At 49.1% G+C, this 17160-nt stretch overlaps 3 protein-coding genes across 22 annotated transcripts; 1 reads left to right on the forward strand and 2 right to left on the reverse strand.

The window, feature by feature from the left end:
* Positions 1-2233, forward strand: POU3F3 (POU class 3 homeobox 3; the record flags this gene model as incomplete). Its single annotated transcript, XM_011370153.2, has 1 exon — positions 1-2233. A coding segment is annotated over one exon (762 nt), but the record flags the coding sequence as incomplete, so codon positions are not given.
* Positions 2234-7246: 5013 nt separating this feature from the next.
* On the reverse strand, positions 7247-8411 carry LOC111745658. The gene is made up of 2 exons (XM_023536607.1): positions 7948-8411; positions 7247-7830 (listed from the first exon to the last, which is right to left on the reverse strand). Exons 1-2 carry the CDS (start codon positions 8021-8023, stop codon positions 7247-7249), a joined length of 660 nt encoding a protein of 219 aa, XP_023392375.1. The 5' UTR covers positions 8024-8411.
* Positions 8412-9079: 668 nt separating this feature from the next.
* LOC105298734 lies at positions 9080-16780 on the reverse strand. 20 transcript variants are annotated; one of them, XR_002782748.1, is made up of 7 exons: positions 15690-16121; positions 14810-14890; positions 14423-14585; positions 13712-13783; positions 11051-11196; positions 10255-10295; positions 9080-9227 (listed from the first exon to the last, which is right to left on the reverse strand). XR_002782748.1 is itself a non-coding variant. In XM_023536595.1 (6 exons), exons 3-6 carry the CDS (start codon positions 14629-14631, stop codon positions 9152-9154), a joined length of 498 nt encoding a protein of 165 aa, XP_023392363.1. In that variant the 5' UTR covers positions 14632-14890; positions 15690-15822; positions 16527-16780; the 3' UTR covers positions 9080-9151. The 20 variants fall into 20 exon arrangements, 6 of the variants coding, with proteins under 6 accessions (XP_023392363.1, XP_023392364.1, XP_023392367.1 ...); XR_896468.2 differs by lacking the exons at positions 14423-14585; positions 14810-14890 and adding an exon at positions 16128-16771 and having other exon boundaries at positions 15690-15822; XR_002782750.1 differs by lacking the exon at positions 14810-14890.
* Positions 16781-17160: the final 380 nt, after the last annotated feature.

Here is a 17160-nt window from a genome sequence, read left to right on the forward strand (position 1 = left end):
GGCGCGGGCGGTGGCGCCCAGAGCCTGGTGCACCCAGGGCTGGTACGCGGGGACACGCCCGAGCTGGCCGAGCACCACCACCACCACCACCACCACGCGCACGCGCATCCGCCGCATCCGCACCACGCGCAGGGACCCCCGCACCACGGCGGCGGCGGTGCGGGGCCCGGACTCAACAGCCACGACCCACACTCGGATGAGGACACGCCGACGTCGGACGATCTGGAGCAATTCGCCAAGCAGTTCAAGCAGCGGCGCATCAAGCTGGGCTTCACACAGGCCGACGTGGGGCTGGCCCTAGGCACGCTGTACGGCAACGTGTTCTCGCAGACCACCATCTGTCGCTTCGAGGCCCTGCAGCTCAGCTTCAAGAACATGTGCAAGCTCAAGCCACTACTGAACAAGTGGCTGGAGGAGGCGGACTCGAGCACCGGCAGCCCCACGAGCATCGACAAGATCGCGGCGCAGGGCCGCAAGCGCAAGAAGCGGACCTCCATCGAGGTGAGCGTCAAGGGCGCGCTCGAGAGCCACTTCCTCAAGTGCCCCAAGCCCTCGGCGCAGGAGATCACCAACCTAGCGGACAGCCTGCAGCTCGAGAAGGAAGTGGTGCGGGTCTGGTTTTGCAACCGGCGCCAGAAGGAGAAGCGCATGACGCCGCCGGGGATCCAACAGCAGACGCCGGACGACGTGTACTCGCAGGTGGGCGCCGTGAGCGCCGACACGCCGCCGCCGCACCACGGGCTGCAGACGAGTGTGCAGTGACGGGCAGGACCACAGCAACACAAAGGCCGCCGCCTCCGCAGCCGCTGTCACCACCGCCACTGTCCCCGTCGCCATGCCGACCCCGCACCAGGGCCACCCCGGGCCCGCCCGCCGCCCTCCCCTCAACCCAAAGACAGGTATGCCTGCCCTTGGAAGAAAAAAGAGAGAGAGACGGACCGAGGAGACATTTTTTGAAGTCCAAGGAAGGAGGGGCAAAACAAACAAACAAGCATAATAAATACCCAGACGGTTTTAAATACATATATAACAAACAAAACCGGAAGAGAAAAAGGGGGCGATCGTGAGATCTCGTTTATGCTGTGGTGGTGTTTCGTTTTTGTTCTTGTTTTTGCTTTTAAAGAAGGGTGAAGATTCCTAGCGCACCAAAACTGCACTCAGGAGGTCTTTCCCACCCTGAGAAGTCCTACAAGGCGGAGGTGGACGGCACCTAGCACTTGCCTCTTCTCTCTTAAAAAACGCACCCCTCCCTCCAAAGGGCTGCCTGAGTGACCCACGGGAACTTTCTTTCCTGGAAGCAACCTGAAAGAAAGCAGAGGCACCGGGTTTAATCAGGGATGACTCTGTGCTCCGGGACCCTGTTCTTTTTGGCCATATTGAAGTCATTTGGGGACAAACTGATTATGAAATGGGAAGGAGAAAAAAGGTACAGTCTCCAGCAAAAACAATATTCACAGCTTCTGAAATTAACAAACTGAAGAGCAAAGCCAAAAGAAAAAGAATACGTTTCCTCCAAATAACCTTGGAAATAAAAGTATCACGAAAAAGCAGGGGGATGAGCGAGGGGAAGGGGACATCGCCCATCCGCCGAGGAGTGGGAGAGGCCATGCCCAGCAGGACGCGGGCGAGTGGACTGGGCACGGAGCAAGGCCCAGCCACCAACCCCGGCTGCAACGGCTGCCCCTCGGGTGGGCGATGCCTAAAGATTCCACTGCTAATATTTTTTTTATTAATATTTTTTATTTTTTATTTCTGGACTGACTCAGATAAAGGGATTTAGAAAGACTGAGCACCAGCCGCTGCACTTCTTGGACTTCGCTCCTCAATCCGTTGCCAACTTTGATTGAATGGGTGCTGTGGATGTGATTATATAATACTGCCATTTCCAAGCAGTGTTTTTGGTAGGTTTTAATAAACAGACTTTTCAAAAGACGGCAATATAGAATTGTTAGATCCGTTGTTGATCTAAAAATATTTGCTTTATATTTTCATTAAATGACTTCTTTTAATATTTTATTCAGAATACTTATGAACTGCTGCAAAACGGTAATTTATTTTTCCCCAGATCTTGTATTACGTGTTTTTTTCAGACGAGCACAAATCAAAATGAAATGAAAATATGGACAGTTGTTAGGTAATAAGGGTATCTTTTGATGTGATCATTTGATTGTAATTTAATTTGAGTAGTGATTCCGTAAGAGCTGATCGAGAAAATAAATTTGTTAGAATGAAATAGTCTGTGTCTGATGCATAAACACTGTGTGGGAAGAAAAGAGTTCTTTAGAAAATATTTTTTTACTAATGCAAGTCCTTCAGTGATAGCACTGAGGAAGTGAAGTGGAGCCTGCTCCACCTAAGGTACATTTGGAAATCTAGAGTGAAAGATAGATGTGACAAAACGCTAATACCTTAACTTAGTAGTCACTCCTTGGTAAACTGTAAATTTCACAATATTTTTTTCTCTCCCTTAATTTTAGTGGGTGTTTTTAGTGTTTTTAGGGGAAATGGTCAAAATACCAGTCCTTTTCTTGGAGATACCTGTGTCCTTTATCGCCTTTCTCAGAAGATTGGACTACGTCACCAGTAAAAATGTGCCAACTGATTATTAATGGTTAATACAGGGCCCCCTCAAAAGTTTAGTCTGTCTTTTTCCTGCCGTCCCCCACCATATTGCTGTGCCTCTTTCCTCTTTTTCTGAAGACTAATAGTTGTGAAGAATAGCTTATAAGTCTGTAAAATATTTTATATCAATTACTTCCCATTAATGACTATATGTAATTACGTTTAAATTATTAAGCTGGGGTCTTTTGTTTTGTTTGTTTCTCCTGTAATGCAAGGAATGTGGTCCACACTGCATTCCCCTCTGTGATTACCAGCTCAGACACAAGATTCTGCAGTTCTGTGTTTCCGTCGTTCCCCAATGTGATCTTATATCTTCTTTACTGGTGCTGGGGGTTTTAGCTTTTTGGATCACTCCTTAGGTACATACTGCAGAGCGGTCACATTTATCAAGTTAATGTATCAATATTTACCATGAGGGGAAATGAAAGGATGATGCCTCAGGTTGTGAGTACTAAAGACGCAAAAGGCTCTGCTCAGTTGAGCCCTTTCATATTGTACTTAAAAAAAAAAAAGTATTTGGGGGTGATAAAGCAGTGATTTTATAGATTAATTTTCCCCCTGATCTCATTTAGCTGTCACTCATGTTTTGCCTTCTTCTCTCATCTCCACTTCCTCTCCCTATGATATCGATGCAGGGGTTAAAAAACCCGGAAAACTGTGAGAGCAACAAGGAACAGTTATTTCTTCCAGACAGACCCTGTGTCACTTTCATAAATCAAGCCCAGCCAGATGGCCATGTATTGGGTTGCATTATTTTAAACACCAAATCGTAGTAAAAATCACAATCATTTTGATTTGTGAAATCTGAAAAAGGCCATATTTATTAAACAGAGAGAAGAAAAAATGAAAACAAGAAACCACAATTTACTTTTCTTGGCTTTCTTGTTTCCCTATTTCTCTTGCTATTGTAATCACTCTGCCCAGCAAATTTACAACCTGGAGTGGGGGTGTGGGGACAAACTTCATAATTTTTGAGGATCTACAGGGGCAAGCAAAGAAGGCCTTAATTGGAAAGCTGAGGACTGGGTGTGGTTGTTTTTATACGGTGGATACTACTGGCACGTGAGATGAAGACCTGTTTTTCCCACCAGGATGGTAGAGGTTGATTAGACAGAGAATGAGTCTATTTAAAATTTTAGGAGCTATTTGCTTACTTGGTTTGGCCGAGGAGAAAAGAACTACCGTTAGATTTCACACTATTAAAAAGCAACCTTTGCTGATTACTTCGGAAGAAGCCCCGATTAAGGAGCATCAGAGTAACTTTTAATTGGAGAAGCTGGGCAAGCAAGACCTTTTCATTTCATTATTTTTCATTTTTAAAAGTGAGCTAGTGCTTGCACTCCATATTTTTGAAAATCAGCCCTTTGAATGTATTTACAAAATGAAATTCATGGTTGAAAAACAAAAGAGCAGATATGACAGAGGTTTTGTGCTAAGGCTGATATTGTTACAACACATAAATAATGAAAATATTGTTATATATCACCAGATCTTTTTAATGAATTTGGTCATTGTGTTCCTTTGCAGAGCAAGTGTCTTGTGCTTCATAAAGTGCCCATTTGTTTCCACCCATTTCAATTCACCCCCTCCTCCAGTACCAACCCAAAGGAAAGTGACAAAGTTCTGTTCCATCAATCTGGCTAATCCCAAGCTAGGCCCATTTATAGTTTGCAGTCCCCTGTGGCTCCTGATCTGTTGTCCAAGCCTCAGTCATCTCATTCACCCAACCATCTTCCCCTGCAGGTCTGGGCGATAAATCATTCAAGGTGTATTTAAAATAGTCACTTTGCTGTTGTTGCTCTGCCTTTTCTTTTTTCTTTTTTTAAAGTACTTAGCCAAGGACTACTTCTTTGTTCCAAAACAGAATTGTTCATTATTGATCTTAGAGAGTCCCTCTGCTTCCCTGTAGCCTTCAGTGTTTGCTCATTACCATGCTCATAATCTGTTTTGTATGAATGCTTTTCAACATTCACAGAATAATTGGTTCTAATATTAAATGCAGTATATACTATTGATAGTTTTATCGATAAGTGTAATATTTTAAATAATTTTAACAATTAAATTTGTTTTTTAAATTATATATTTGTAAAGTATTTATCCTGTTGGAAGCAACAATATACTGTTGTATTTATTCGTTTATTTTTGTAATAAATGATCAACCTCTTCAAGCTAAATCAAAAATGACACTTTTATATATTTATACAAAATGCATTTTAAGAGATGGGCATATTTGCACCAATTTGTATGTAAATAGAGTAAGATCCATCAATAATGTGTAGCTTTCAGAACTAAATTGAAGGAAGAAACATTCCACATGGAGTTTAGTTTGCCCAAGTTCCAGGATAATTAATCAAACTCTAAAATGGATGCAACAAGTATTGGCACTGGATGCGGGCTTGAAATTAATTATTTAGGAGGTGGACCTGGTTTTTTTCAAGGCAGAAGGATAGAAATTAAAGTATTCTTTCATGAAATGCACGTGGCTGACTGGACCGATTAGAACAGATGCTGTTTCAGTGATAAAACCTAATACCTTGGTGTGCTCAGACATCTATGCTGGGGAAGGGTGTTTAAAGAGAGTTAAGACTTTGAGGTTATCAGTGACCCAGAAACAAGGTGATGGAGAAAAAAAAGTGTTATGTTTTTGTCGTTGTTTTTTTTTTTGTTTTTTTAAATAGTCCTCTTACAATGGCTGTGAGTGAAGAACCTCTTTCTCTAGTCCGGTTACTGACAGCATAAGCGATCAGTACAGGTGTTGTTTGTAAGAGTGATACATGTAAGAAGTGTGGGGGCCACCTCCCCAGCAGTCCCAAGTTCTGTTGGTCTCAGTTCCTCAGGTAGCTGGTCTGAGGGCCTGAAGGTCACCCAAGTAAACTCCAGCCGCAGATCCCCACCACGGGCTTGATCTTGATTTCAATAAGGAAATCAGAGGTCTCTGGGTTTGCCTCCTGAACTTCCCAGTCTAGGAAAGGAAACCGTGTGAAGGCTGGAAGAGATGGATGAGGTTTGGGGGCAGCGGAGATAGCAAGAGGGGGTACTTGTGTAATCAGATTCTTTGATTTTGTTAGCTCGGCTCATGGCCTATTAATTAGATTACTCTCTCTTTCATTCTTGATTTCACATCCGTGTTTGTTCCTGTATCTTAAAATGTAGGCGCAAGCGTGGGGAGCAGGAGCCTATGATGTCACTGCCGGCCAGAGGCAGCCGCCTGGCCTTCTGGAGGTCTGTGGGCTGAGTTCTTTATGAGCCAGGTCTTCCTCGAGGAAGAGCCGGCTCTGGAAGTGACCTCAGAGGGGTCTGGACAACCGGCCTTCTTGAGGTGACACGGGTGTGTGTGTGTGTGTGTGTGTGTGTGTGTGTGTGTGTGTGTGTGTGTGTATCCGGGCCTGTGGGTGCCAGCGGGTGCCAGTGACGGGGAGGGGGCTGCAGAAAGTAGCAGCCTGGTCTTTCAAGCCCTAGGGACGCAGAGGGCTTGCTCAGGTGCAGGGCCTGTCTCAAGTGGAACCGGCTCAGCAGAGCTGAGGAGGGTGGTGCTGGGGACCTGGGGCTTCCGCTGCCAGAAGCCCAGCTTCTCTCCAGGGACACAGGGTATGGCCGGCGGTGAGGTGGGGCGGTGGCCCGCGCGGTGGTTTGGCCGGATCTCTGCTCGGCCAGGCCCGGCAACAGCTGGCCAGTCCCACAAGTTGTTTTCCTCCTGACGACCATTCAGCAAAACGCACGATCCTTTCTCAAAGATTTAAATTTCGCGGATGAATTACCATACAGCGGTTGCTTAGCAACTAAATTCAAGCAGGGCTACGAATATGCAAGCTTTTTGTATTCTCATTAATAAAAATGCCACTCTGACACAGCAACCCGACTTTGGATCACTGCAACTTCTGTAAAAGCCGTAGGAGAATACAAACCGATCCTGCCATTTAATTACAGATCAAAATGGCTTGAAACGCGATGTTTTGTTCATCTATCTTCCTAAAAGCACTGTAAAAAATAACGGCTTTTCAAGAGCAGTAGTAAATCTTTTTTTTTTTTTTAATGGAGTTGTCTATCGGAGTTATTGATAATTGTCAAATGAAACTTTTTTAAACACAGGTGGAAATATCCTTTTTCATCAACATTTCTTCTCTTCCCCCTCAGTCCACTGTCCTCTGATCCTGCTCTCCGTCCCCAGCCTAATAACAATTATTATTATAATTCTAGAAACACTTAGGCTTTGGGGGCCCTAGACACTAAAGGGCAGTTGGCAGAGCAATCGACGAGGCCGGTGTCTGGAGAAAACCTATAAAACTGGGGACGGGCAGAAAAGAAAGTTGCAAAAGTTTCCTTGGAAGGTCGGGGGAGTTGCTGTGTTCCGGTGGGCTCAGGTTCCAGAGGTCCTGGCACTCACTTTTTGCACGCATGTGGGAAGTAAAGGCAGAAATGCCCGTCGACCCCTGCCCCAAGTTGGCAGATTTTGCATTCTGGAGTCCAGCCCCCTCTCCCAAGGAACTCAGTCGCCGCCTCCCCCTCTGCGGACCGTGAGCTCAGAGGCGTTGGGTTCAGGGCCTGCGGCTCGGCTCTCCTTGAGCCTCCCGGTGGCCCCGAGTCCTGGAGGGAAAGTCAAGACAGAGCTGGACTCGCTGAGGCTTCAAAGACCAGAGCCCACCTCGGAGACCAGAGCCTGGGATTTCCAGAAAGGGGACACTTTGGGTCTCTCCCGCAGGGTGCCACGTAGAGAAGGGGCGCCTTGGCTCAGAATAAGTGTTCGACCGTTTGCTGCAGCCCAAATGTGGGAAAGCGGAAAGCGGAGGGTCAGCGAGGACTGGCCTCGAGCGCGGGTGGGTCTCATTGTTTGGGAACGCGCCGGGACAGGGGCTCGGGGGCTGGCCTGCGAAGCCGGGGTTAGGGCAGAAGGCGGCCGGGGGCTCTGTGAAGTTTCAGCGTCAGGCCCTGCGCACTGCGCTCGGGATGGGGATCTTGGCGAGCCCGAGGCGTCCGGGCCGCGCGCCTCCGCTTCTCGCGGCTGGAAAACCCCAGCGCCCCACGAACACTGGGGTGGCTGCCAGTGCCCGGCCACGTCACGGTCACCTGCCCAGGAACTGCAGGCCCAGGGACGCGGCGATGCTGAGCCGGCGGTGGGCGAGCGCAAGCGGCAGAGAAGGCCGGGGTGCCAGGCGGCAGGTCGGTGCCCAGTCTCGGCGCCAAAATCCAACGCCAGCTTCACTGTTGAAGCTGCAAAGGAGGCAGTGGTCAGCTTTGGAAATATCCAGGGGCAAAACTGAAACTCCCCAGATTGAGTCCAGTGACATTGCCCTAGAGCCTGCCCCCTTCCCTCATACTTTGGCATACCTGAGAACTTTAGAGGTGACTCGTCCCCAGGTGAGCCTGGGTGCCGAAGGATGATGAATTTCCCAACTGACTCCATTTAACCCGATTTCTTTCTAGTGAGTACCAAAACAAAACAAACAAAAACCCAGTGGAAATCAAACCATAAGGTGAATATTTGCTGTATTAAGTGCTCCAGAGGCATTCAATTTCGTTTTTTAGTAAAACACACATAATAAACAGGAAGCCATTTATTTACAAACATAATTGCCCTAGACAAGCCACATTCCACGTACGTAATTCATTAATGGAATTCGTTCCTTTCCCTCCCTTTGGAAAGAAATTTTAGCTTTTAAAAATAGCCAGGACTTGGGGAAGGGAAGGAGAATGGTCAGTTTACCTGTTTCTAGAAAAAGGAGCAAGGGTATCTGGCCAATTCTTGTCTGTGGGGATGTTAAATAATATAAAATAACCATTTACAAGATATGGAGAGGTTTTTTGTTTTTTTTTTTTTAACTTTTTACTCCCCAGAATAAGTCTGTTGGTGGTGGTTGCTGTTGCCAGGGTTGGCCAGTGGAAATGTACTGATAATCTACCCCTAGTTGGTGTGTGTTATGTGTGTGCATGTGTGCATGTGTGTGTACATGGAACAAAACTCAAATTTAAATAACTTAGCTGGCTGGAATTATACCGGAATTTTTATCTGTAAAACTCTTAGTTGCCATTGTTTTAGAAATGTCTGTGGAAATGCGCCTGCTGCCCTCCCTTCTTTCTAAGAAGAGTTATACCAAGGGAGATGATAGCGCTTAACTTCCTAGTCACCAGTATAATCCAGTATCACTTACCTGGAGAACCTGAGTTCGGTCTTTTTTAATTCAAAAAGCTTTCTCTAAGTTAATTCACATCTCCTTACAAGCCGGGAGAGGGGCGGTGTTTGGGAGAGAGCTGTCAGGGGAAGGCAGAACCAAGTGTGACTCTCTAGGTGACCCGCTGAGTTGGGTTGTGAGTAAAATTCAGAAGCACAGTACACACCTGAGGTATATCTGGGACTCTGTGAATTTCCAGTACGAGACATGTTTGCAAAGGACTAAAAGAATGGCAATTGCTGTCCATGTTTCATTGCGGTAGCTACAAAATAACGGGAAGGACACCGAGAGGAAAGCCAAAACATCTTTTTAATACAAAACAAAAGGACAAGGGATGTTCTGATGAAGAGCATCCTGGGAGATCACGCATTAGTTCTGTCCTCCAGGACTGCCTCTCGGCGGAAGGCAAACCCATTTAGTCGGCTGGAACATTGCACACTGAAATAGAATAGATATTCATTTCAAAGAGCTCGCCTTGCGCCAGCACTAAAATAAAAGGTGCCAAAACCTGCCACCGTCACGCTACCCAAGCTCAGACAGGGCTACTTGGAGGTGGGAGTGGGGGCCAGGCAGGTTTGTTCCACTTCAACCCTGGAAGAGTCTCCAAGGGAGAGTCTAATTTTCATTTAAACTTCTAAGGTTGAAAACTCTCCAGCAGAGTTTTAAAAAATAAATTAAATAGGTCTAATCAGAAAGTATAGTATCACCCAGAAACTAACAAAATGAAAAGAGATATCTTACTAGCTTAGTCTTGAGAATCTGTAGGTTGTAATAGGGAAAACCCTATTAGTGAACAAAATAACATTTACAAACTATGTTTAATTAACATCTTTTGGGGAGAAATCTTTCAAACTTGCTTAGGCAATCCTACTGATTATACTTTGTACTTCTTGCCAATTTCTTCCAAATAGGGCTTTAAAAATGTTTCTAGCCTGAGAAATGTCTTTAGCTCTCTGGAGAACTGTTTGATAGTTGTCCTGGATGTTTTTAACAAGAGAGGGATGCTAAACAAGTAACCTGGAGTCCAGTGCCGTCTAGGGGAGTGGAAGTGGTAGATACTCAAATGTACTGAGCAGCCTGCACCTAAAATGAGCTTTCTGCTTTTCAGTGAAGAGGGGCTGCTGAGGTCAGCAGTATTTACATATGTACCTGATCCCACAGGCTTTCCCCAATTTATCAAAGAGGAGGGCCTGCAGGTTAGGGGGTATGAGTGAGGGGAGACTAAAAGATGGATCACTTACCTACCCCCTTTGTTCCTGGGCCTTGAACTGGGGCTTCAAGGAGGGAAATAAAAGCCCCCAGAGAATAAAGCTTTCAAATCTATTTGCATCACCCTGACACTCTCACCCCCACCCCAACCCAGCCAGAAAACCTTCTGCTGGCTGATTTTGGAGCAAAATGGTAACTTGAGGACTCCCCGTGTGTGTTACATAACATACAGAGCCTTCTGCAGGGAGGTGCTTACACTTGATTTTTCTCCAAATGACTATGCGCAGGCAGAAAGGCCTAGAAAGATGGAATGAAAACAAATTAAATAGAAAAAACTGTGGAGAAATGTGCACCCATATATGAGGATGCATGTCAGCTTATGTGCATGGAAACGGTCACTATTTGCCCTCCTGTGTGCCAGAGCATCTTCCTTTAAACATATTGCCTAGGGCTGTACTTTGGCTTCAGAGGAGTCATACCAAATGGAGGAGGTGGGTGACTATCTACCCGCAGACAGTGGGACCTGGTTGCCCTGTATCCAGTAGCAGCCAAGCGAGTTCACAGCTGTGTTATCCTCACCTTGTTTTTTCTGTCAGAATCCTCAAATCCTTACTGTGGGAGGGCAGGTTATCCCCTACCCCTGTGCCCTGCTGTGCCCACCCCAGTAACCCCTGCCGGTGTCCAGGGAGCTACGCATTCACCAGCAGCAGGAATGGGCCTCTCCAGCAGCCCGAGGTCACATTCAGAAAGCCTTTTCTTCCTAGAGAACTTCACCCCAAAGGCAACAAACGGCAGTGCAAACCCTGTTCATTTGCCCCAAGCACAACGGGAAGATGGTAACCAAGGAACAAGCATTTTGCAGGAGGGGAGCTGGAGAGAGCCAGTTGATTTAGCAGATCCCCTGTGCCAGACCCTCTCCGCAGTGGCGAGTAGGGGAGGAACCGGGACTTGGGGAGTCCCAGAAGGGGGAGCTGCTGAAGGCATGCAGGCTGACAAAGCTGTAACAAAGGATTCATGCAAAAGTAGTACCAACGATCTTTAAAGGATCACACCTTACAGGCGGGTCCCCAGAATCCCGGAACATAGTCCATTGACTGTTCCTCCCGGGCGCTGCAGACGTGCCCCGCCTGTCAATGGTGCAGGCTCGCCCCCAGGCCTCACCAGCCTCAGGGCCTCGTGCAGCCTTGGCCCTGCGCTCCTGCAGGCAGAGAGCATGGGTGAGTGGCTGCGCCTGGGTCCGCATGGCCTTGTCGGTGGCTATTCCCCAGGCCGCCGCTCACTGAGGCGGTGGTCTTGTTGGGCAGCATATCTCCCCCTTGGTTGGCCGGGGAAGGTCATGGGCTGCAATCTGGTCTGACAATGCAGGCCCAGAAGCAGGCCATGAGACTCCCTGCTGGGCGAGAGGAAGTGGGCCGGAGAAGCAGGAGCTCCTGGGGTTAGCAGGGGTAAGTCACCAATGCCTTTGCAAGGAAAGCAAGCAGGACACTGGAAAGGATGTCCCCAGGATGTGCTGTTGTGGAGCTCATGGTGATTAGATGGGCATTTCCTCTGCTTCTGCTGAGGCTCTTTGAGAACCCCAGTTCCCCTGGCCCCTCTACCCTGCCGCCAGGGAACACTGGCAGTGACTCAGCGTCTGAGTGCAGCGAGGCCTCCAGCTGGTGAGTAGGAATTGGCACCCCAGCACCTGAGGATGGGAAGAGTTGAGACCGAGGCAGGAGGGTGATTGGGTGGGGTGGGAGGAACGCCATAAGGACCCATAACTTTGCCCTAATTGTCCACTTATGGTCCTGAAGGCTCTGGTGCAGCCCCCAGGTACCTCTCTGAGTTGGTGGGAGAGGCATTCCTCTGGGAACTCGGGGCCCAGGAGTGGGGCTCAGTGCAGACCTGCCAGAAGCAAAAAGCTCAGGGTCTGCGTTCAGAACTAGGAGTAGGTAGAAGATTTCATCAGACAGAGGTATCCCTCCACTGGTGACAAACTGGGTGAAGTGAACAAAACTTTGGGAGAGGGGTAGAAGTGGGTGCGAAATCTGGTCAGTGATGACCCCTCTACTTCACAGTGTCCCTTTTATTTAATTCAGCCCAGGGGAAGGCCCTCAGAGTTGCTGCACACGTCCAGCTGCCAGGCTCTCCAGGTCCCCCTAACTGCCCAGAGCAGACAGTCTGCCAAAGCTAGCTCAAGCCCTCAGGCCAGGCCTGCAGATCCCTCCCCAACTCTCCCCACCCCAGCTGGCCTGGGCTGGGCCGTGCTGGGACTGCGACCTCACAAATGGACCCTTCGGGTGGGGCCTGCTCGGAAATTCCAGCCAGTCATCCCAGCATGGCAGAGAGGGCTGGAGCCCTTGAGTGACACAAGCGCCTACCCCTAGCTACATACAAGTGCAAATGAGATGCATTTTGGCTGATCAGTCCACTGTATTTTATGCAACTTAATGTGTCTATGTCTTGTCAACTCTTCTAGTCAGGAAGACTAGCAGAAAGTTTTAAAAGGAGTTTTTGTATGTGTGATTTCCAACTGCAATTGCATCCAGGGAGATGGGGTGAGAGTGGGGACAAGACTGCTTGTTGACACGAATAACAGTTTATTAACCCACCTAAAAAGCGAACTAAAGCCACAAAGAAGAAACGAAAAAGAGGTGGGGGTGGGTTGCGGTTGCCGACAAGAGACCTTGACAAAATTAGTTGGACTCTGGCTGGGAAAAGTTTAAAGCCATACGTTTCTTTTTCAAGAAACAAAATTCATTTGTATTTACTTGGGTGCAAGAGACAGATCAAACTCTTTCTCCCAGATTACCTGACACCTCGAACAATGCGTAGGGGCTACTTGGGGTGGGGAGGGAGCTCTCAGGAGTTCAACAAGAGGCTAAAGGTTTTCGGACACCATGGAGGCCCTATCTGGGCCACTGGTACTGTCTTTCTTTACATGTCAATTTCCAAACAAGTTGTAAATGCGAGAACCTGGCCTCCAACTCTCACCAGGCTGTCCCACCTCTACCAGGTATTCTGAGAAAGCCAGTCCTCTCAGACCTAGGCAATGTAGGCCTCAGTAAGATAAGGAGTGGCAGTGGTGGCAGGTCTGAGGGACCAAATGGCGTCTGGTGTTCTGCCCTAGGCCGCCTCCCAAGATTCACACAAACACTTAGAGAGAGCTCTGGTCTTTCAGCTCAGAGCCTGAGAACTACCCAAGGACAGTCAGAGAGGAGCCCTGGGCCAGCTCCACCCTCACCCTGCCCCTCAACACAGGTATTTGCTGTCCCAGGCTTGCCTGCCACTGACCCAAGGAAAGGGAACATCAGGTTTTCTTAGCCCTGCTCCCAAGCCCTGCCCCTCTGCCCGGCTTAGAGGTAGGCAGGGCCCAAACTGCTGGGAGTCACCAGAGCTGTGTGCCAGCCTCTTCCCCCTCTTTCATGGGGTTCTCAGAGTTCACAGGGAACTTGTTCTCGTGGCACCTCTGGGTTCTTAGGGATGGCAGGGAATTTGCTGCTGACATATGAAGCTGTCCTGTTCAGATCTGCCTCTGGGGTCCTCTGCCCACTCAAAGAAGCCGTAGTAGCTGTGCAGTCATGACTTAGAGTCTTACCCAGGTTGCTAATAGCCTGGGCCAGGTACGAGAGCCTTGTACCCAGGGAGCCACTGAAGGAGAATACCCCAGACCTGTTTCAGTCAGGTGAGGTTTTTCAGGTAAGGATACCATGTTACCTGTGCCATCCTGTTACCTGTGGAGGATTCCTTCTGTGCTGTATTCCTTGGCTGAGGTGTGAGATGCCCTCACTGTGGAGCAATTAACTCTAACAAAATAGAATGGAGAGGGGGATCATGTGCTTCACATCAAGCAGAAGGGCCACCCAGCACTCTGAAACTATCCAAACTTTTACGCTGCTTAGCAGAGAAGTTTGCTTGTCACAAGCAGCTCAGGTTTCTGCCATACAGCCCGAGCATTTTCATTCCAGCTTGGTAAATACATCAGAACCAGATGTGTGCTGCTGCTGCAGGCTTCTACCCAGGGGCTGAGGTGCTGGGGAGATGTCCCCAACAGGATAGACTAGAAATTCATTGCCCCAACTCACCAAGCGTCCAGACAGGCCAGTATGAAGGAACGAACTATGGGGCAATGAGCAGATGTGCTCGACACCGAGATTAGGTGCTGACACCTCCAACTGCCTGGTCCTTTAGCCTGCGTGCTTCACGGTGGCTAACAAGAGAGCCTGCAAGCGGCCCTCTCCTCTCCTCTTGCTATGGACTCCCCAAAGCAATTTATTCCCTCCCTCCCCCAAGGCCTCCTCCTCCCATCCCAGAACCTACCATGGATTTCTATTTAGGATAAGAAGGGGTTTCAATAAAGAGGCAGGGCGGGGTGGTGAACCAGCTTCACTAATAAATAAATCCAGCCACAGTAGCCTTTACACCAAAGGACTATACTCACTAACCTTTTCTTTTCAAACAATCGCACAGCCAATGGCCAACACCATTTCAACCCACGAGCAAAAAGAAATTTTAAAGCATAGACCAAGTTCCTATTTCTTCCTGGCTCTCTGAGTTGACCGTCCCTCGCTTCCTCACGTCCCAGCTGTCTTGATATCCGTACCCCATCTGAAGATTTAAAGCACTTCCTTAAAATCTCCCAGGTTTTCAGCATTACGCAAGTACTTGGAGAGAGAATGAACTTTCCCACCCCAATCCTACATCCAAACCAAATACATTATAACCACCATCATCAATTACACTTTGCATACTTGACACGCCAGCAATGTAGACTCCGTTATTTACCAGAAGTAGCAATAAACTTTACTGAAAGAAATAAATTCAACACTGACCATGGGATACCTATGGAGAACTCTTTGAAAACATCATGCCTATCTTCTTGCCTCCTGTATTGGGTGGAGTGCTGTAAAAATCTTGGGCAGAAGAATTTTAAAACAGCTTGATTACTTTAAGTAGTGCTGGAGTCCTCAACTCCAATCATTAGTAATAGTCATTAATAGTCATAATTGGTATTTAATTGCTTGATCTGATTGTTGCTTTATTCACGACCTGATTTAGTTTTAGGGGGGAGTACAGGTGGTTCAGAATCAGTCAAGGGAAGCCATTTGCAGGCAACTTTTTCAAGCAGAAGGGGAAGTACTTTTGTTATATTTGCAGACATGTGTCTCACACATTTTTTCCTGCTTTTTGTAAACTATCTAAGAATAAACATTACAGATCTGGGTTTTAATTTATCCAGATGGGATCATAACGTACCTAGGATTTTTTATATATATATATATACTATCGAATTGAGGACACATGGCGCTATTCACACGGAAAGCCGAAGAGAAAGTCAGTGCGAAAGCAGAAAAAACTGAATCGCTAGTGGAATCGAGTATCTGAGCAAGTTCACTTTATTCCTTCGCAGGAAGAGGGTCAGGGGCGCGTGAGAAAGTTTCCCTAGGTCTCTGTAGAGTGATACCGCCGGGCGGGCCAGACCTTCCCACCAGCCGCCGCTGGGGCTCTGGGCTGTGTGACCTCTCTTCCCTGATCGCCCCCCACCCCAACACACACACACTTTTCTGTGCTCGGGTCTGCGTTTCACCGTGGCTCCGCTTTGCAGAACCTACCCGAGACTCCCTCTGCTAGTGTGCTCTGCACCTCCTGCCTTCGCCCTCCTTCTCCCCGTTCCCTGCTTCTCCTAACCGCTCCGCGCGCTCTTGGACTCACCCCGGCGCGGTCCTTCCACTCCACACACAGACAGGAAACTGGCCTCGGTCCCGGCACCATTTGAAACCACCTTTTATCAATACCATCAAAGCCAAGAGCACACACTTCGGGCTTTGAGCTCCCGAGCCCGCTTCTAATAGAAAACCGGGGATAGGGGGAGGTTGGTAGGGGCGAGAAATCCTCCGGCCAGCCCCGACTTCAGCTTTCGTATGGGAATGACCGCCAAGGCCGCTCTCCCAGAGCCCGCCTCGCCGCCCGGGCCCCAGCCTTGCCGGCCCTCGGTTCTCTTCCTGGCCTGCCGGTTGTCGCTGCGCTTGCTCTGAGTCGGAGCTGCGACGCGCGGGGACCAGGCCGGTGGGCTCCCCTCCGCCCGTCCGGCTGGCCGCGCTCAATATTAAATATTCATGGAGATCGCTACTTTCTTAAAGGAGAACCTACCGCGCGGGAAAGTTCACAGCCAAGGGGACGCACAAAGGAAGGTCTCTGCTCCTGCGTGTTCCCAAGGTTGGAGAGATGCAGCCCCTCTCCGCTCAGTGCTCGCTCGGACTGACATTAAGGAGAGGTCTAGGGGACGGGATTACCGTAGCGTCAAGTCTCTCCTTTCTTGGAGGATGTGGAAGGAGCGATGAACTTGGCGGAGAGAAAACTCGCTCCCTGATCCCGAAACTAATTTTCGAACCAGCTCTCGGATCTTACGCCCTAGGGTCCCCAGAGACTTTTTTGTTTTAAAAATGAAGGCTGTCTGATGTCCCCAGGCTCCACCGGCACTGGGGGCAGCAAGAAAGTTGGCCCCGCGTTGTTGGAACCCACGCACGCCCTACGTTTAGTAAATCTTACCCTGAACAACAGTTTCATTTGAACGGTTGAAACAACCGCATCTGCACCTGCCCCCTTCTTTTAAACAGTGAGCCCTGTTTGTGGGGGCAAGTCAGGGAGTAAAAAGGGACTGCAATGGCGCGTTATCGAGGCTCCTGTCTGCGCCCGAGTTCTCGCCTCGGCGCGTCCTCGAGGCCTTCCCTCCCGCGCTCGGAGGCCTGGCGGTCACCGGCAGCCGGAGTCGGCTTTCCCAGGCCGCAGCCAGCGCCCGCCTTCTCCCCAGGGAGCGCGGCCAGGGCCCCTGGCGCGAGCAAAAATTGGAAGAGGGAGGGCAAAGCCCAGTGCTCTGGGCTGGCCGTGCGGAGGACGGCCCGGGATCGCGTCCCCGCCGGGGCCAGGCCGACCCGTGACGGGGCCACGCGTGGTGCCAGGGCGACGCCGCGCCCTCACAGTCACACACACTCACACTCACATCCGAGGTTCTTTTTGTTCCGGGCCAGGCACACTTTCACAAGTGGTTAGAAAGTCTTGGGCGCCATCTAACGGGAGCAGCACAAAGTTGACGCCGGGTGGAGGTTAGACGGATGAAGCGCAGGGACTCCCCCGCCCCTCCTGGCACTCCAGGGCTTGTCATCACCAACACCACCCCCAACAC

The sequence above is a fragment of the Pteropus vampyrus genome, unplaced genomic scaffold, assembly GCF_000151845.1.
Source record: "Pteropus vampyrus isolate Shadow unplaced genomic scaffold, Pvam_2.0 Scaffold160, whole genome shotgun sequence".
Taxonomy (NCBI): domain Eukaryota; kingdom Metazoa; phylum Chordata; class Mammalia; order Chiroptera; family Pteropodidae; genus Pteropus; species Pteropus vampyrus.

Excerpts from the sequence above, each read along its gene's own strand:
- LOC111745658 (XM_023536607.1), bottom strand. The coding sequence starts at position 8,023 with ATGGAGTCAGTTGGGAAATTCATCATCCTTCGGCACCCAGGCTCACCT. Across the intron at positions 7,831-7,947 it reads GTCACCTCTAAAGTTCTCAG|CTTCAACAGTGAAGCTGGCG; the intron begins GTATGCCAAAGT and ends CCTCCTTTGCAG.
- LOC105298734 (XM_023536595.1), bottom strand. The coding sequence starts at position 14,631 with ATGCTGAAAACCTGGGAGATTTTAAGGAAGTGCTTTAAATCTTCAGAT. Across the intron at positions 13,784-14,422 it reads CGATTGTTTGAAAAGAAAAG|AGTTAATTGCTCCACAGTGA; the intron begins GTTAGTGAGTAT and ends CTATTTTGTTAG. Across the intron at positions 11,197-13,711 it reads ACAGAAGGAATCCTCCACAG|GAGCGCAGGGCCAAGGCTGC; the intron begins GTAACAGGATGG and ends CTCTGCCTGCAG.